Genomic DNA, 21,138 nt, shown 5'->3' with positions numbered 1-21,138 from the left:
CCTCTCTACATTAATGATAGGAATCAGCAACTCCAAGAGCAGATTGTTCTAATTGTTCCAACATATTGAGCATATTGAAGCAACTATAACATATACAAAAAGGCTATGTTGCACAGTGTATATGTAATGTAACCTGTGGCATGTTTGCGCAAACGTGTTGCTGTTACACCAATAAAAAAAACATCACGAAGAGCCAAAGTGGTGTCCAGATTGAGTGACTTGGCACACACAGGCACACAAGCAAAGCAGCCATTCAGCAGTGGGATGGATCCTGACTACTAAAGAGGAGGCGGAGGGAGAGAGAGGTACAGTCTCCGGGAGAGAGAGTGATACAAATGGGGGAGGGCTGGCGGTGGTGCTGGTGGTGGTGAGGAAGCGTATATAAATCTGTATGTTCGCTGGAGTAAAGCTGGAGGTCTCCAGAGCAGCTTTAGCGACCGTGCTGGCCAGGGCTGGTCGTAAAACATCAAGCGGTGGTCTTCCCGTAAACTAAAGGATTTGTGCAAGTGAGGAAGTAGATCCTGCGTGGAAACTGCGAGCATCGTTTGTCAAGCACAGTGGTGGGCTGCTTGGAGGTCTCTGACAGCCCTCTCACCCCACACCCTCATTTTCATTTCTGGACAAAACAAGAAGAAGCCTGAAGACAGATCTGAGTGACAAGAGAAGGTGGCGATGAGGGACTCGTGAGCCCTTTCTCTCCTTATTCCCTCCATTCATAAAATCATTGCCTTCTATCATCACCGCAATGTAGAGGCATTCCCGATTGGAGGAGGAAGGGTCCCACTGACTGCTGAGGCTTCGTACTTCACTCCATTAGCTATCCCTTTACATTGCAGCCACCCCTGCGTCCCCCTCCGTCCCCTTTTCATCTCTCGCCTCTTTCTTTACATTCGCAGTTTGCCCCGTTTCTCGCTTTATGGTCTCTTGTGTTCTTCCACAGTCTATTGACACCACAAAGGGAGCGGGCGGCATTGTTTTTGGGTTGGAGTGGGTCTTTCTGGACTGGTCATTGTGTTTGGTTCCATGACAAAAGACAGCTGAGTAAGGAGTGTGACACACAGTTTTGCATCGAATCAAATCAGCAAGGAACCGCTGTCCAACAATTGTAGGTTAATTGCCATGAAAACAAAGAGTTCCAGAAACTGACAGACACTCATGTAGCTCTTTCTCGAGAGTGTTCGCGTTGCCATCGGTGGGCGTAAAGCTGCGGCGCGACTGACACCGCCGCGCCGATTGTGCTGCCGCTGTTGCTAAGCAAAGTCTTTTCGACGAAGTTGGTTGAGCATCAGGCGGCAGCCATGAAAGGAAGCTCAGAGGAAAGCATTGAGCGCACCAGGCCGTCCAACCTGCAAGCTTTTGCTAACATATCCACGCTGCACGGCATGAGCCACATATTCTCTTATGGACACATGACATTCCGCCGGTTCCTCTGGACTCTTTCCTTTTTGGGTTCACTCTCCTTACTGCTGCTGGTGTGTATGGATCGAGTGTCCTACTACCTGGAGTACCCTCACGTCACCAAGTTGGACGAAGTGGCGGCCACGAACCTCACATTTCCCGCCATTACCTTCTGTAACCTCAACGAATTCCGCTTTTCCAAAATCACCCGTAATGACCTTTATCACGTGGGGGAGCTGCTGGCTCTCCTCAATAATAACTACCAAATAGCCAACCCACATCTGGCTGAGCCGGAGGTACTGGCTTCCCTGAAGGAGAAAGCCAGCTTCCAGAACTTTAAGCCCAAACTGTTCAACATGACTGATTTCTATAACCGCACCGGTCATGACATTGGCGATATGCTACTACAGTGCACCTTTCGCGGGGAGGATTGCTACTCGGTAAATTTCAGTACGGTGAGTCCCATTAACATGCATGATCTTATCTTTATTACCCCCGATGAAACGTCTTCTGGCTAGGAAAGTATGAATCCTATCTGCTGAAATTCCTCCACAGTACCGTATTTTCCAGTGTATACGGCGCACGCAAAAGCCTTGATTTTTTGAAAGATGACCCTGCACCTTTTATGCAGGTGGGCCTTAATTGTGAAGTATTATTGAGCCACAACAAGTCTCACAACGAGTGTCAGCCGCCACAACTCCATTTCCCCCTGTAGAAGAAGTAGTGCGTAACCCCAGCCTCTACCGTAGCACCTTATAACGTGGTGTACTTTATTTTTAGGATACGTATTGATATATTATATTTGGAATACTCTTTTCATTCATTGAAGCTGCACCTTATAGTCCGCAGCGCCTTATATATGGAAAAGATTTGAAAATACACCATTCATTGGGGGTGCGCCTTATACTCCGGTGCGCTTTATACACCGGAAAATACGGTACCTTTTTATTAAAAAATGCGGGGTATTAATTTACTTTCTGCAGTCATAACAATGTTTGATATTGTTGTTGAAATGAAATATTTACCCTGTACTGTACTTGACTCTCAACAAACTTGGATCATTTCAAATGATTTATGTTGCTGTAGTTTACTTCCAATTTGATCACTTCAATTAATTGCCAAATAAGACAGAATTAATAACTGCTTGTTGAAGCGGTTGGTCCGTCCATTGTTGTCGTTCATCTGCTGTGTTGATTAGAACTAAAGCTGCTCTGCCTTGTTCAATAACAATCGAAACATCATCACATTTGTGTACGCTTAAATCCATCCATCCTTTTTATGTCGTGCTGATCCTCATTAGTGTCGCTGGGTAGTTGTAGTCGATTCCAGCTGAAAGTCAATTGAAACCCTGAACCTGTCAGCAACAAGTCGCAGGTTTATGTTCAAGTCTTTGAACAAAATGTATTACTTTGTCTGGGCACGCGAAATTCAGATGATGCTCCTCTCTTGCAGGTGTCAGTCACCAGTTTTCGAGTGATGCATAAAGTTTCATTCAAAGGATCCAAAAGTACATGAACAAAAAACAATCTGCACAAGTATAGTCAGCGTCAGGGCATTTTTTTGAAGTACTGCTGAAGTGTGACCAACACGGCTATCATCCATCATCATGACATATTGCAATAAGGACATTTCAATCGCATTGTGCTGGAATTCTAATCAGGGGAGTGACAAAGCATGAATACTATGATGGTGTTTACATTGTGTGGAACGGGCTCGACCCTGTACTGGTCGGCAGTCACTTGCAGGACACTCTTCAAACCATGTCATTATCATTCATGGGAATATCACAATACTGAAGAGGGCTACTCCAGAAGAATTCCAATTATTCAAATGTCCATGTAGACCTGACAAGAAAAAAATACAATGCAAAAGACTGGTGGGAGTGATGCGCTTTGACCTTGAATAAATGGTGTGAGAATTCAAGAAATCTGTCACGTTTCCCGTGTCAGGAACTTTTTTTGATCCATTTACGTTTATTTATGTATTTTTATATTCAGGAAAAATCATATCAATCATAAAAAGGCCAACATCTCAAACATTTTTGATCCGACATATGGGGCACTTTATCTTTTGTCTCTAGGAAGACACATTTCTTACAAAAAAGAACAGTTTTGTTTTATTTTCCAGTCAAAAGTGTCAAAATCTACTCTTGGTACCTGTCAAAAACTTTGTCATCAATAGGAAGCAGACAGATTTGTTAGGCTTGTTTTTCCCTATTCAGTAACTTTGAATATTAAAGACAATCTTCATCTGTTGAATTGTAGGATATGTAGGACAGGATGTATTTCGATGGATGCGGACATTTTTGACTACCATGGCAGCAACTACATGGTCGGTGGGTCCAGTAGATTGCACGTCTCGACATAAATTGAAGGTCCCATTGAATGAGTGACCATAGTGCAGAGATCCTGGGTTTGAGCGCCTCTCACAATTGCAAGGTTGCACATTCAATTGCTAGTTTTGCCACACTGTCAAACTATCTTTGAAAATGTTAATGCAGAATCACTTTCTTTCCCTCCAGCCACAACACTATTATGCAGTGACGGGCAGTCAGGGGAGGCAGGTGAGGCCGTGCCTCACCTGTCATCATGGAAATAGCAAATGAATAAATAAATTAAACAGTTATAATTATTTAGTGATTTGTATTTTAAAGTTCTTTTCCATTTAACTTCACCATTTATGGATTTTTTTTTAAATCACTGAATTTTCACATTTACCGTTCAAATACTAAGTAGAGACGAGCGGTGAGGAGCAACCGGCTGAGCCTCACCATGGATTTCACAATGACTATGCTAACTGTGCTGGCTTGCTCTGCAGTGAGACCGCATTGCTGTGCCTCTGCATATCGCTATTAAAGTGTTCAAACACTTTTCGTATATGAACTAAATTTCTACAGTTTAGCTGGTGTGCACCATGACAGGGGGAGCTGGTGATTACACAGATTCTTATTGCGCTTCCTCGGCTGCAGAATGATAGAATTAGTGAGAGCAGGCTACAGTAAAAAGTTAGCAAGTTAAGTGCAACCATCCAGTCATTTTTTGTGTTGCTTGGCCTTATTTTCAGAATGGAGGATTACGTATCTGAATTGAAAGAAATAGAGGGACTTTTAAAACTGAAGCAAGATAAGGAAGGCTTCTACAAAGAAGGTATAGATGCCTTTCTTCAGAAGGAGCGGCGCATTGACTTCATTTATAAGTAAAGGTAACACGATAATAACGTATTTTTATTCTTTTTTTCTATGCGACAGTTTATATAAAGAATGCTGACATGACATTTTAAACAAAACACGTTGGTGAATAAGCTACTCTGTAGAGTTCATATGTTTGTAAATCTGTCTGTGATGACATCAGTGTCTCACCAGCCAAGAACCTCACCGCACGTCACTGCTATTATGTGGGGCAGAGATGAATAAGGGGCCATTGCAAAGGCCAGGAGGTGTTCTCATAGTTAAACGTAAATGCGATTCACCCAGAAAAAGTGTTTCACCACTGGGGCTATTGCTCATGATGCCGACGTTTACCTGGGACATATTGATTCATTACTCTCTTCTTTGTTTTTTTCTATTCATACATTGTGGAAATCTCTGTTTTTGTGCATCTATGTACTTGTTACATCATATGATACATTTTTAGGCTTTAGGAAACAATTATGTCTGACTGTTGAGGGGGCTTGGTATGGTAAAATGGTATATTATTTGTTGAGCACATTGTTTCACAACACTCGTTTGAGATTTTCAAATGTGGAATTCTTTATCAAATGCAACCAAGTCATTTATCTCACGGCCATACGGTCATTGTTATAACTGTGAAGCAGTGTTTAGTCATATTTTGTCATTGTTACAAATCTAAACAGTTGAAAGAGGGTCAAACAAAAAGACTCCTGCTTTGGTGTTTGTCTGATGTTGGGCAATATCAGAGAACAAATGAGGATAAATTCCACATAAATACAATAGTTGTTATCACTACTGTCTGATAACCCACTTTTGTTAATCCTCCTCTGTCAGTGAGAGCAAAGCATGGTGGGTTTGCTAGAATCTTACATATGTGCTGAGGTTTTGAACTAACATTTTGAGTTAATTTGAAGACTTTTTTTAGAAACTGGTGGTTGAACAGCATACTGTCCCACCTTTGGGTCATTCCATTGTGCATATGGTGTACAGCTCTCCCTTGCTTCATCAGTGTTTTAGAGTCATCATGGAATTTCCTTGCACACTCTGACACAAGACCATGGGAAGTCTTTTCATACTACATTTTGGGAAATTACTCTTGATGTGTGTGTAGGTTGAAATATCATCATCACATTTGGCCTGGATGTTGTTGTTCATCTTATCATCTACATGACATTTGGTGCCAGGAGGCTCAAATGCAGGTATAGGTGAAATGACCAAATGTGACACACGGTTTCACACGACACCAATTTTACTTCATGCAATATTATACACTTGCTAGCTGTGGCACAAGCCACATATATATACAGTAGAATAGAGGCCAAGGACACTGACCACTATCAGCTATGGCTGATATCTAAAAGCATGCTTAAAAAGTATTTGGCAGTGTAAACAGTTTGACATATTATGTAAACTCTGGGACTACGACTCTTCTTTATTGCATGAAAACTCCACAATGTATGTGTCAGCCCCATGTGTCAAGAGATTTCTTGTTTGAGCAACACCTTTTACATTGTGCCATCAACATCTATGTTATTCTGTTGCCAACAGAATACCTTAAAATAGATCCCAACAGACTGTTGGGATCTATTGCTTGGCGTAAAGCCTTCACTTCTAGATTTAGTTAGGAATTTATCTATCTATCTATCTATCTATCTATCTATCTATCTATCTATCTATCTATCTATCTATCTATCTATCTATCTATCTATCTATCTATCTATCTATCTATCTATCTATCTATCTATCTATCTATCTATCTATCTATCTATCTATCTATCTATCTATCTATCTATCTATCTATCTATCTATCTATCTATCTATCTATCAGAGAAAAACACCAAAGCACATGTACAATATTATTCATTTAAAAACACAATTCACATATTTTCCAGACTTAACGTGAAACAAACAGGGTGGGAGAGGAAGAATAGGGGTGGGATACATCAAAATGTGTGAAATGGACTGCATACAATAGGTGTAGCAAATGTCCCAGACAGGGCAAAAAGGTCCCCCACTGCCTATTCTTTTCAAAAAATTATTTTTTTTTCCCCACAGTGTTGTGATTCCATCTAATTCCATTGTTTGTCTCTTGGAAGAAAAAAAAAAGTAGGCTATGTCAAGATAGAAGACACGTCATCAGTCAAAAGCAGGGGGAAGGCAAGTCAAAAGCGTCAGGCTTCACCAAGGGCCAGAGCAGAAAAATCATTGCTGTTAATAATGACAATAACAATTATTGATGTTTTGCTGCCTGGTCAGATGTTCACATGCATATTCAAGGTAATTATTTGAGCAATTATCCCAACCAGAATTTTAGTAATTACTTTTGGCCAGAGGGTGCATGTTATTATTGTGATAACCCCCAGCTCAGTTCACAATGACTGTCTCCAAAAACAAACATTAGTACTGAAAAGACCATTATGATTTTGTGGGTAAAAGCATTTTTAAAAAATAATATGAAGGGATTAACAGATCATTCAAGTGTTCACAGGTTTTTGGATTGTTATTAGATGAAATAATTTACTACAATAGGTGAATTGTTTGAACGTATCAAGAGCATAAAAAAAACGTTTTTTGTTATTGTTTGACTCAAAGACGTGCCTTGAACCTTTCTTTGCATGACTGCATTTTCCATTAAAGTACAGCAACCCAGTGAGTATGTTGAAAATGAAAATGTCTCTTGGTAATTAGAGTCAGATATGCTCAGAATATTTATCAATTCCCATATAATTTGAATTTGGCCTGTAGATTGAAAACAAGTGAGGTAGTTTACATTTGAATTAATTTGATTAACCACAACTGACACGGGGGACTTTGACTGGAGCATCAGGGCAAGCAGTGGTAAAATCATCTGCATCAAGTGTCTGTGATGCTTTGTCCACAATTTGCCTTTCTTTTATTCATATTTCATGCTTGTAATATATTATTTTACCGCCACAAGTTCCCTGTGGCATATGAACATCTTGCATCTTTGATGTTTCACATTCTATTAGTCGTTTACTCACTCACATTTTTGTGCGCATTCATGTTTACAGCGCTGTGAAAAAAGTGTTTCCCTCTTCTCAAAATCTTTTTGAGATAGTATTCCCACTTCATTGTGAAAGAAAATAAAAGAAACATGTATCAGAAGACAACCTAAGTCAACCTAAATGCATGATATGAATGGTGATTTAAAAAAATAGATATGAATGAAAAATAATATTCAAAGCTTTCCCCCCATAACATAATATTAAGACAGCTCACATCAGCAAGAACTGAAAAACCTCGCAGAACCTAGGTGTATTTTATCTTGTCCATGAACTGACTGAACTGTTTCACCCAGGATTTTTTTAAATGGAACATAATTTGTTGCTCCATCAATCACACTGAAACATCCAACTCCTGAAGTAACAAAGCATAACCATATTCTCACCATGTTTGACTGTTGTTATATTTTTTTTTTTTTCTGCAATGCTGTGTTAGGTTTACGGTAGATGTGATGAGACACACACCTTTCAAAAGCTTCAAACTTCCGGTCCGCAGTCTATTCTGTGTGTATATTTGCACTGTTGTTTTTGGTCAACAGTAGTTCTTGAAATGGAACGCTGCCATGGGTGTCCTTACTGTACAGTCTCATCTCCATTGGGTCCTGAACACTTGTGATGGCAAAATGAGGCATCATGAAGCAATGAAGCTTTCCATCCAAATGGTTTGCTTTTTGGCCAATGCATTTTGAGTGTTCATTTGTTCCACTTTCCTATCATGTAGAAAACAAATGTAACGACAGAGAGAGTGATTAAAATGCTACCATGGACAGGGTCAAAATGTATGGAAGAGGATTAGGACCAATGAAGAAATTCAAATAAAGATGGCAGGATTATCACTTTTATTTCAGAATTCAGACTTTAAAGTGAGAACCCTCACTTTGAAGTCAGCATTTTGAGATTATAGTAAGTATTCTGAGAATAAAGTCAGACTTCTGAGATAAAACTGAGAATTGTGCCATCTTAATTTTTTCTTTGCGAGCCTTAATACTTTTGCATAAAAATGGCAGGGAGTTGAGATGTGAATGGATGTGCATGTGTTACTTGAAAGAATAATTGCTTTACTTTCGACATTGACACACGAACAAAGAACAAGACACACCTTTCATTCATTTTTGTTGAAGGAAATGTATTATGTTGTTCCCCAAGTTCTTTAGAACAAAGTTAACACTTCACCTTCTAAAATATCGCAAGTCGACTATAGCAAGTCGATGACATTAAAACAAGGGATACACCGTGGTGTCACAGTAGTTTACATTAGATATTCGCACTGGTTATTGTAATTTGTACCATTGTAGGAGAGATGTGCTCAACATGATCCCAGACAGGGAATGTTCTCTTTTTTTTCATTGTGAGCGGTTCGTCCAATGCAGAACAAAGCCGATTGAAGATGCAAGTTGGATGTGTCAGTGCCACATGTGGGGTCATTGATGCCAAGGTGTGCCATTTTATTTTGAATCTTTGAGTGGGTAGAAATCCCGTCTTGCGAGGCATTGGGCATAGCCACGTGCGTTCCGAGGCTTTGGGCGTGGCCACAAGCGACATCGACTCAGGCCTCGAATTGTTCTTGGCAACTTGTTTAACTTTTTTACTCGGCACAAGCCTTGGAGCCTTGGCACTGTCGGGCACATCACTGCTGAACTAAAGCGAGGGCGGCCTGCAGTGCTTCAGACGTTGTCCTGGGTATCTTTTTCACAAATAATATCTGTGCTCCTGGCATTACATCCGGAGACCAACCCCTCCCATTCGATGCTTTTTCAATTTGCGTAGAATGGTTTGAACGTTCGGGCACTTGTGGCGGCCCCGGACACAATCGGTCAAAATTTGTTTTCTCCGCAGGGTGTCCAAGCTCTCCATTAGAGATGAGCTGCTCCAAAGATAGTCTGTTGTCGTCTCAAGATTGATCTTAAATCGACATAAAAGTTTGGCTTGTTGTTGGTCCACAGACTGATACAGAAGGCCTTGAGTTAAGAGAAGACTGTTGGTCGACTTGTACAAGGTGCATCGATTTGATACAAAGTACATAAAATTATACAAATCTTTCTGTCCTGTCTGTGGATTTCAACGTTCACGCAACACATTTTTCAATTACATCCATACAAGACAAGCAGGTTTCAACCAGCGCCCGTTTATAAATATTGACAGTGTCTTTTTTAAATGGATTTTCTCAAAATCTCCCTCACCTTTATGAATTAATTCCCCATCCTCCAAATCTCAAAAGCAAAGCAAAATCCAATTCTCCCGTTTTAATACTCATTTGGTCCAGCCAAGTCCTATTTCACAAAAGCTGAACAGCAGTGTGTTTGTACAGTATATGATTTATAGCACTGCAGTTTTTATCTTTTTGTTTTCTCTATTTTTTTGCAGTAAATTATGAGCTATTTGTTGTTTGTATAATTATGTTCCTTTTTTTCCTCCCTACGAGATGCAATCAGGGCCGCCCATGGTAATCAGATACCTTATCTTCAACTTTTATTTTGCTATTGTATTTGAAGTGTTCATAGATTGAAGATACGTTGAATCCAGGAAAATGTCTGTGTGCACAAAACAATTGCCCATGGTCCCTTGGTTCCTTGGTTCCTTGGTTAAGTCTGTTGCCATGCCATATGACTATGACTAGCTGTTGATGGGAAAATGGAATTGTGGTACACTTTTGAGATACATCCAAGCATCTCTTGTGGCGCTATATAAGTACTCTTTATCTGGTTGTTTTGGTCTTTTAGTTCATCTATATTTGTTTTTTTATGGACTTTGATCGTGAGAAACTGCTTTCACCAGATCATCAGCGTGCACCCAATTCTTGTTGGGTGCAGTCTGTCATTTGTTCAGTTCTTCAAATATACATAAAGTAAGGATAATGTGAATGATAAATGATATTAAGGTAGTCTACATTAATGGCCAAATTAATTAATTTGTTTTCTTGAGTTTGGATAGAGGAGGGCCGATCGGTGGCAGGCTGGTTAGCGCGTTGGCCTCACCTGGCAGAGGTGCACATAGCTTAAATGATAATCATAATCATAATAATAATACATTTTATTTCAAGCGCCTTTCAAAGCTCTCAAATGCTCAATCTATATTGCCCTTAGGTGTGAGCGTGAGTGTGAATGATTGTTGATCTCTTTGTGCCCTGCAGTGGCCTGCCAAAGAGTTAAAGGTTTCCCCCGACTACTCGACAAAGACAGCTGAGACAGGCTCCAGCATGCTTCACAACCCTTGTGAGGATAAGTGGATTAGAAGATGAATGCGTGGAATGATTGCTGGATGGATGGATGGATGGATGGATGGATGGATGGATGGATGGATGGATGGATGGATGGATGGATGGATGGATGGATGGATGGATGAATAAGTTAACTGTAAGGTTCAATGTGAGTGAATAATTGCTTGTCTCCAGCGCATTATACAGCATGCATCCCATGATTGGTTGGTGAACAGCCCATGTTGACCTGATAAGGCCTCCTCATTTTCTTCCTGTCCATGTCCTCTTCCATCAAAGTTCTCATCAAATGTAACATTGCTGACCGATAATATTATTTCCACAGACTAATACTCTTGAGCAAAAATTTGAATTGGGGACATTTTTTGTTCAAACTCATTTTCATCAGATACAGTATCTGACTCGAGCAATACTTTTACAGTTTATGTAACCCTTCTTGCCCCACTACGTTTTACAGAGAGACACTGGTTCGGGGAATGAATACACCAGTGGGTTGTTAATGTTCTACTGCTGGAGGATAAAAACTAATGAATTCACTGAGGACTCAACACATTTTTAAATGTGATGTCTTCATCATTATACCTCTCTGCTCTCTTATTGAAATGTGGGAGCACTAGTGCCTCCCCTGTTTTAGTAGTGCCATCCAACCATCAATTTGCAGTTCCGCTTATCCTCACAAGGGTCGCTTGGGGGAGCTGCACAACAATCATCCATTCTCATAAACACACGTATGTATGGATGTACGTATGGATGTATGTGTACAGTATGTACGTACGTACGTATGTATGTATGTATGTATGTATGTATGTATGTATGTATGTATGTATGTATGTATGTACGTACGTACGTACAATGGGGCCTCGGTTTACGAACACCTTGCCTTCCGAAATTTTTGGTTTACGATTGCTAAATTTATGAAAATTAAACCTTGCATGAAGCACTACTTTTCGTGATACCCACGCCCCACCACGGCTGGCGGAGTAATCTTCGCGGAAGAACACCAAAGGACATGACCGAACAGCGCCCCAGCCGGCCTGCCTTTCCACACCCCCTCTCTCTGAATGCACACGTCGATCGAGGAGAGAGAGAGAGAGAGAGAGAGAGAGAGAGAGAGAGAGAGAGAGAGAGAGAGAGAGAGAGAGAGAGAGAGAGAGAGAGAGAGAGAGAGAGACGTCGATCACCTCCAAGTTTTTTACATATATTTTTGCTGTCATGGGACCGAAAAAGACCCCGCCACGGGCTCGTGTTCAGCTGACGAAGACACAAAAATAAATTATAGTCGAGGAAAAGAAGGAGATCATTGAGAAACACGAACGAGGTGTGCGTTTGTCTGACTTAGCGGCTTAGCGGATATGCTAAGTCCACCATTGCTACCATCCTTCGCCTAAAACCTTTAAACAAAGGCTTTATTGACTCGATGCTTTCACGTGACTAAAGGCTTGGTATGATGTTACGCTTCGATCCTTGAAAGCAGCATGGAAGAATTTGTGGCCCGCATGCATCCTTGAGAGGGACTTTGAAGGATTTGATCCTCATGATCCTCTGTTGTTTTGGACGACATTGTTTCCATTGGACAGAACATGGGACTTGAAGTGGATGCAGATGACATCGAGGAGCTTGTTGCTGACCATTATGAAGTCCTCAACACAGAGGATTTGATTTGCCTTCAAGAGGACAAGCAGATGCAAGCCATTTAGGAGTTGTCATCTGAGGGCAAGGAGGAGGAGATCGCTGCAGCATCAAGTGAGAGTTATTGAACAGTTCCATCCAGAAAAGACTCTGGCTATGAGAATAATCACCATGATGAATGAAAATGTGATGCCTCAGTTTCGTAAGACCTTACAAGTCAGAAAGCAACAGGTGTCAACTAAGAGCCATCAACGACCATCACACATGTAAATAAAGTGACTTTATTACACAGTGCAGTGTATTTCTTTCATTACAATACAATAGGATATTTATTATACATAGAATACGGTATGTTGTGTGTAGTTTTAAGGGGTATTTAGTTGAAATTTATATTTAATGGAGACCTGGGAACAGATTATTCTCATTTTAATGGTTTCCTATGGGAAATAATTTTTGGGGATACACACTTTTCGCCTTACTCAGTCTGTCTGGGAACCAATTAATTTCGTAAGCCAAGGCCCCACTGTATGTATGTATGTGTGTGTGTGTGTGTTCTCGTTTGCGCGGCCCGGTGGGGACATCAACATGACTGCACGCAGCCCGGTGGGGACCTAAAATGATGTCCCCACAGGCAAATTGCTCTGAGAAACTTCAAAATGAGGTCCCCACGGGCACCACCAACCTATGCTGTCTCGCTACACTCTCACCAACCACTACTTTGCAGTCACTGATTTCCTTTAGATGACGCCGTTGACACAAAATGTAGTCTACCTGTGTACTTCTACCTCCACTCTTATAGGTCACCCTATGTTCCTGTCGCTTCTGAAAGAAAGTATTCACAATAGCCATTTCCATTCTCTTAGCAAAGTCAACCACCATCTATCCTTCAGCGTTCCTCATCTGGAGTCCAAACCTGCCCATCACCTCCTCATCATCTTTGTTTCCTGCCCCAACATGTCCATTGAAGTCTCCACCAATTACAACCCTATCACTTCTCGGGATGTTCTGTATGACTTCATCAAAGTCCAAACAAAATTTCTCCTCCGCCAGCTCACATCCTACTTGTGGGGCATACCCACAAACAACATTGAACATCACACCTTCAATTTCTAGCTTCAGACTCATCATTCTATCTGATACTCTTTTTACTTCTAAGACATTCCTAACAAACTCCTCTTTTAAGATAAGCCCAACTCCATTTCTCTTTCTGTCTTCACCATGATAGAACAACTTAAACCCTGACCCTAAACTTCGAGCCCTGCTCCCTTTCCACCTGGTCTCCTGGACACACAGTATGTCTACCTTCCTTCTCTGCATCATGTCAACCAGCTCTCTACCTTTACCTGTCATTGTTCCAACATTCAAAGTTCCTACTCTTAGTTCTATATTCTTGGCGTTCCATTTCTCTCTTTTCCTCCGGGCACACCTCCCTCCTCTCCTTCTTCGACCAACAGTAGTCAATTTTCCACTGGCACCCTGAAGGTCAACAGTACCAATGGCGGCCGTTGTTAACCCGGGCCTCGACCGATCCGGTACGGGATTCAGAGGTATGATTCGCATTTTCGTTTTGGCAATTTTTTTTACCACGGATGCCCATTCTGACACAACCCTCTGTATGTATCCGGGCTTGGGACCGGCACAACAAGACACTGGCTTGTGCCCCCTTGTGGCTACATTAGGCTGCCAAATGAAAAACAAAGTAATGTAATTTATTCAATACATTGTAAGAATGAAAATTGTAAAGTGCAGTACATTGGGGAGACTAAACAAATTCTCAAAAACAGACTTCATCAACATCACAGGGATGATACTAGTGGGCCTCAATCGGCATTACATATGCACCTAAAATTAAGCTAGCAACCACTCATTTGACGACAATGAGGTTAAAATCTTAGCGAAAGAACATAGATGGTTCGAAAGGGGAGTAAAAGAAGCGATTTTCATAAAACAACTAAATCCTTCAGTAAACCGGTTTGGTGGGGTGAGGTTCAATTTGGATCGTTCATACAATAGCCTGCTTAGGCAACATAGGATTAGTAATACTGATCAGGTGATACCGGTCGAAATGGGGCAATCAGGTCAGTCGTTAGTATGAAATGTATTATTATTATTATGAAACATTTCATTGATATAAAAAAAGAAATCAGGTCAGTCGTTAGTCAGAACGACAGGGACTATCAGTGGAGCAGCTGCAGGGAGTCGTCCTCTGCTCCCCCAAACATGAGAGCAGGGACCTATCATAGCAGACTCCGGCACCGCCATGTCTGGACAGTAGGGATATATATATATATATATATATATATATATATATATATATATATATATATATATATATATATATATATATATATATATATATATATATATATATATATATATATATATGCGTGCGTCGTGTTGAACGGATACGGATACGGATATATATATATATATATATATATATATATATATATATATATATATATATATATATATATATATATATATATATATATATATATATATATATATATATATATATATATACATATATATAGGGCCTAAACTACCAGTAAGACTTTAGTTTGCTGACAAAGCTTCTTGGATAAGAAGCGAAACGTCCGACACCTTCAAAGAAGTACAGATGACGGCTGAAGAAACCTTTTCATCGATGGACCACTCCTGTACGACTGAGAGCTTACACAGACAAACTTGGAAGGGAGTTAAATATTTCGTAAAAAAAACGCATTGATAAATTAATGAGAATGTCCGCAAAACGCAGGTAAGGTTAGGTTTGGCAGCTGGAACAATGCATTGTTTTATGGATGTTATATGAGTCATGTGCCCTTGTTTCTGGCACATTTCAATACAACACAGAGACAATAGCGTTTATTTCAACATATTGAGTTTTTTTTTTTATATTTGTCGACTTACGTTCTGGACACACCAATTTTGTCCAGCACTTTTATTTCAATCTTGAACGTTTTACACGCAGTTGTTAATATGAAAGCAATTTGTATTTATTTTCTTACCACAATGTCTTGAATGTTTGAAATTTCAGGTTGATGTATTTCAATGATTCAAAAGATCAGAGGCTGCCATTGAAATTGGTACGTGAGCAGTGTTAATTTACTTGATTCTCTTCAATCTATTTTATAAGATGGCGCCCGAGTAGGCAACCGTCAGCAAGTGCTTTCATGAGCCTTGCTTTTTTTATTATTTTTGTCTTGTTTTGGGGTTTTCTTTTGTCACTTTGTGTTGTCGTGCGTCGTGTTGAACGGATACGGATTGTTTTTCAGCATGTTTTTGGCCTCGACATTCATCATGGAGGAGACTGTGCTGAGCAGTTGCGCCTTTTCGGCAGAATGAATATGCCAGTACTGTTTTTGATTTAAGCCATTTCTAAGTCTTTGGGACTACTGCCAGTCATTATCCACAATTGGAGAAATGTAGGAACGGTGCCAGACCTTCCTTGGTGCGAATGACCAAATACAATTACTCCAAAGTGCGATGACCACTCATCCAGGAGGTCACAAAAGAACCCCGAACAATGTCATGATTCTACCATAAGGAAGACACTGGCCAAAAATGGCATGCTTGTGAAAGTTCCCATATACCTGTCAATTTATACGTTTCCCCTTTATTTTACATGTTTATTTTTTTTAATCATTTTAAACAATGTACGGCAAACTACAACGTTTAGATGGAAAAAAAGTGAACCAATCTTACAAAGACCATTTTGGCTCAAATCCAGTTGGTCTCTACTGTTGGTAGCCAACGACAATGCTTCCGCCGTTCACTTTTGTCGACATTACTGTTGTCCACGTTACTATTGTCATGGCAAACCAGCAAAAGTAATCCTCAATCGTATTTTTTTTAATCGCTGCGTACGGTTGCATTGATAAAAGCTGTCTGCATTTCCGCTTGTTTTAGCGTTTTTTTTTTTAATCATTTCAAATAATGTACGGCATGCTGCAACTCTTTTATGGGAATTGTCATCATTTATAAGGGCAGCTATTAGCTAAGGTTGACAGGTATATTCCCATTCAGGCAAAAAAACCACTGCTGTCCATAAATGAACACAGTCTCATCACACCAAAAGAAATGTTGATGATCCCCAAAAACCTTATTTTTTTGGACAGAATGGTTTGGATTTTTTGGGGGGAGCATTCATAAATATAATCTCTTATTTGAAAATTGCATTTTATATTTCCTTGATTTGTATTTCAGTGATATTTACATTGGTTTGATGATCTGAAACTAAATGAAATGTATTATTATTATGAAACATTTCATTGATATAAAAAAAGAAAGATCGAGAGGGGGGGCATCGCTTTCGCTTTGAACACAAGAATCCACTTTGTGGTTAAAAGTTAAAGGACAACCGACGCCTCCCGACAAGTTGTGTCCATAATTAGTAGATGTATGTTACTAAGATTCCACCGCATAGAGCTATATTTTACGTTTTAAGACTTGCGCTGAATATTCCGGAAGTCTTGTTTTTGAGTTGGTGACGAGTCCTGACGTCACGTCACGGAAGGAACGCCCCTGACCGAGAAAGGACACACTGTAGCACACTGTTCATCACGTCAATGCATTTTGCGGTACTTGTTTGGTCTGAAAACTTCGTGTTGATCCGTGTTGATGGCAAAATTAGAAGGAAAACACATAAATAATGCGATGGTGAATCGTTGTATGCTGCCCCGTCCGTCTATTTGATATTCGCTGACAAAAATTCCCAGGAGACAAATAGTCCCATTTCCACTGAGCTTTGTTGCCATCTTCTATCTTTTTTGGGTGCAACATTTCTCTCCAGATGCCTCAAAATGACACGGAATAAATTCTTTAATCGATTGCAATCTGCAATCGATGTATGCTTTCCTCTTCAGAACTATTTGAATCATATTCATAACTGGATGAGTAACAAGAAAGCATCTTCTCCGAATCTGAAGCCATTGTTTTGATTTGCATTCGACGAAAAATATCATCCTGCGTGTTTTGGGTATTTTAGATGTTATAAAACGTTTTTCTGATGTCAGTTAGGAAACAAAAGTGGTGTTGGTTGTCCTTTAAGAGCTTTGAGTGTATTTGTGAATTGAGCTTCCGGTGTACATTTGGTACAAAAATGTCTCAAAGGATGGGCACTATCCACATTCCGTTCGAGCAGTCAACTGATTTACGCCACCCCACAGAGCTAAGGGAATCTCTCACACCTGCGTCATCTCCTTGTTGTTTCTTTTCCATCCTTCAAATGTGCCAATAAAGTCTATTAGCAGAGTCGCTGTTTGAGACGGCCTCATGGGAGCATTTCCTGTTGAAGAGACTTAACACTGAGTCCTTTCCGTCTGCCCTTATCAAGAGGCTGCATTTTTGGCGGCTACTCCTTTTAATGGCTGTATTGTAAGTGGCATTTAACCCGGCAGGTAGCCCTTTTGATTGCAACGAAATCTTAACGCAAACGCCATCATTCATTAGTTGAGAGATTGATTTCCAAACTCCCGAAATTACGTCACCCACTGCATAGTCAGGCCTCGAAAGCAATTTGGTATGTGCCTGAACGTTTGCCTTGTGGGCGCTTTATTATCGCTTGCGCTGCTCTTTCAAGGTTCCCACCAAGAGCATGGCTCGTATTACTTGGTGTCTAACGATGGATGCGGCTTACTCATTTGCATGCTTGAGGCTGACACATATCGACCACCTGCATGAATATATATGAGTGGCTATGAGCGTCTTATGAGTGATTTATTACCTTTTGGCTTTTATTTTTGGGTTAGTATTATTATTCGGAAATAGTCACAGTGTGTTGTGTCATAAGCAACGGAGAAGGTCTTTGTCAATTACTTACTTGTTTAATAGCAAACAGACAATGCTACAAACAAACAAAAAAAATGGGAACGTTGTGCAAAAAAAACAACACCTAACAAACTAGCTAACTAAATAGATAAATAAACGCAATTTTCTTAGTAGTCATTTTAGCTCATGCCAGGAGCTTGAGGGTTCTGCGCAGTATCCATGCTGTTCCGAGCACTGCGCTTCTCTGGACCAAGATATCCCGGGATCTGTTGCAACCACTTGTCTAGTTTGGGGGTCACTGTCCTGAGTGATCTGACCACCACAGGCACGACTGTCACCTTTACCTTCCAGGCTCTCTCCAGCGCCTCTCTGAGCTGTTGGTATTTCTCTAGTTTCTCGTGTTCCTTCTTTCCGATGTTTCCATCACTCGGGACCGCTACATCCACTACGACAGCTTTTCTTTGCCCTTTATCTATGATCACAATATCTGGTTGGTTGGCCATCACTATCTTGTCAGTCTGTATCTAGAAGTCCCACAGGATCTTTGCTCGGTCATTCTCTACTACCTTGGGAGGTGTTACCTATTTTGACCTACTTTTTCCAGTCCATACTCCGCACAGATGTTTTGGTAGACTATGCCAGCCACCTGGTTATGGCGCTCCATGTAGGCTTTCCCGGCCAGCATCTTACACTCTGCAGTTATGTGTTGGATTGTCTCAGGTGCCTCTTTGCACAACCTACGCCTTGGGTCTTTCCTGGTGTGGTATATCCGTGCCTCAATGGCTCTGATGTTCAGGGCCTGCTCTTGAGCAGCCAGGATGAGTGCCTCTGTGCTGTCCTTTAGGCCTGCCCTCTCTAGCCACTGATAGGACCTCTTGAGATCAGCCACTTCAGTTATGGTTCGGTGGTACATCCCGTGTAGGGGCTTTTCTTCCCATGATGGTCACTCTTCCAACAACTCATCCTGTGTTTCGCATTGTCTGAGACATTCTGGGAGTACATCATCCATTGGAGCCTTCTTTCTGATGTATTCATTGAGCTTGGATTTTCATCCTGGACTGTGGCTTTCACACTGATTAGTCCTAGGTGTCCTTCCTTATGGCGTGTGTACTGTCTCAGGGCTGCATAGCTGTTTATTGAGCAGGCCTTGTTCTTGCCATTGAGCTGGCTTCTTAGGACTTGCCTAACCCACTGGAGGTATTTGGCCGTAGCCGCTTTCCTTGTTGCCAGATCAAGGTTCCCATTGGCTTGTGGTAGACCGAGGTACTTGTAGATGTTTTCAATGTCTGATATTGTTCCTTCAGGGAATGATATTCCTTCAGTGTGGACTACCTTGCCCCTCTTATTCACCATACAACAATATTTCTCCAGCCTGAATGACATCCCGATGTCACTGCTGTAAATCCTGGTTGCGGGGATCAGGGAGTCTGTCCTTTTCGCACGTACCATACAGCTTTATGTCGTCGTTGTAGAGGAGGTGACTGATCGTAGCTCCATTTCTGAGGCATAGCTTGGCGATTGCTTGGCCGAGGGAGTTCAGTCCTATGCAGAACAGCATGGGGAAGAGTGCATCACATTGGTATATGCCACATTTGATGGACACTTGCGTTAGTGGCTTGCCATTGGCTTCAAGTGTGGTCTTCCACATCCTCATTGAGTTTGCAACGAAGGCTCTTAGGGTCCTGTTGACCAATTCCAAGCATTCAGTGATCCATGGGTGTGGCATTGAAGTGTATGTGTGTGTGTATGTGTCTGTTTGTGTGTGTGCGTGCGTGTGTGTGTGTGTGTGTGTGTGTGTGTGTGTGTGTGTGTGTGTGTGTGTGTGTGTGTGTGTGTGTGTGTGTGGGGGGGGGGGTGGATCTCACTGAATAATGTTTCTAAATATTTTGCTTTTATGTCTCTCTTAGTCAAAAACATTCCCAACCCCCGCTTTTTTGTGCTTGTTTTTTGTATTTGTTTTGTGATTTGTAATGTTTGCTTCCACTTTGTTGAAATAATTTCAGCATATATTCCTTTTGTTTCTTTTTTTTCCCGTGTTTATGGTTTGGGGTTGATTTGTTTGTTTTATTCTTGTTTTAATGTGTTTAAAGTGTCAGTTTGTCTTTTTTGTTTTCATCTTTTTGTTGTTGTTGTTGCAGAGTTTGGCGCTTTGTCTGCCATCATATGATTGCACTTTTTGCTGCATATTTGGGCTCTGCTTTCCATTGTATTTTGCTGTCTATATCAGGGATCCCCAACCTTTTTTGCGCCACGGACCGGTTTAATGTCAGACAATATTTTCACAGACTGGCGGATAAATACAACAAAATAAAATGATACGACAGGCATGGAAACATTTTTTTCTGTCTTTTAAATATAATAATAAACGTGAATCTAAAGAGTTTGATGTTTCTCTTTATTTGTAAGTAGGTTCGTTGTCAGATCTCCCAGGCAGGTGACGCGCAGAGATTGATCGTGGCGTGGAGTTGAGCAAGTCGTGCCGTGATGTCCGTCCGACGCCCGGCTGAGTCCGAGATGAGTCTGATATGATTCTGCCCCGTGGTTCGCCCAATCTCTCTGTCCCGCAACAGCTTCTTTTATACAATTTGCAAGCGTGTGCTATGCGTCAGGGTGATACGCACATCAAGGAGATCAAGGAATTGAAAGACATGAAAGTGTTGAAAGGCGCACTTCAAAATCATACACTCGTGTGACGCAACAAATCCAGTGTGTATTTTTATCCAACTTTATTAGCAGAGTCCTGGTAACATCGCGGCAACAACATATGTAATATCGTTGGTCAAACTTATCGTTAACCTCAATGGTCACCGTGGTAATGTTTAAACGTGCCTTCAAAATAAGATACACCACAAAAACAAGTGCAAAGCACATGAAAAAAAAACTGACTACAACTGAATCAGTGGGACCCCTGAGCGTGTTTCTCTGCAACGAGA

At 40.9% G+C, this 21,138-nt stretch overlaps 1 protein-coding gene across 1 annotated transcript in view; it reads left to right on the top strand.

Moving 5' to 3' along the window:
- Window positions 1-377: 377 nt before the first annotated feature.
- Window positions 378-21,138, top strand: part of asic1c (acid-sensing (proton-gated) ion channel 1c) — a 106,498-nt gene continuing 85,737 nt past the window's right edge. The window contains exon 1 of the mRNA XM_089008931.1: window positions 378-1,853. Within this exon, the coding sequence (XP_088865057.1) occupies window positions 1,299-1,853 (555 nt within the window). The 5' untranslated portion in view covers window positions 378-1,298. The remainder of the gene's footprint in view (window positions 1,854-21,138) is intronic.

The sequence above is a fragment of the Hippocampus bargibanti genome, linkage group LG11 (genome assembly GCF_051943395.1).
Source record: "Hippocampus bargibanti isolate YZ-2025 linkage group LG11, ASM5194339v1, whole genome shotgun sequence".
NCBI lineage: Eukaryota > Metazoa > Chordata > Actinopteri > Syngnathiformes > Syngnathidae > Hippocampus > Hippocampus bargibanti.
Note: the sequence above shows the minus strand (reverse complement) of the source record. Positions and strands in the feature narration are given on the sequence as shown.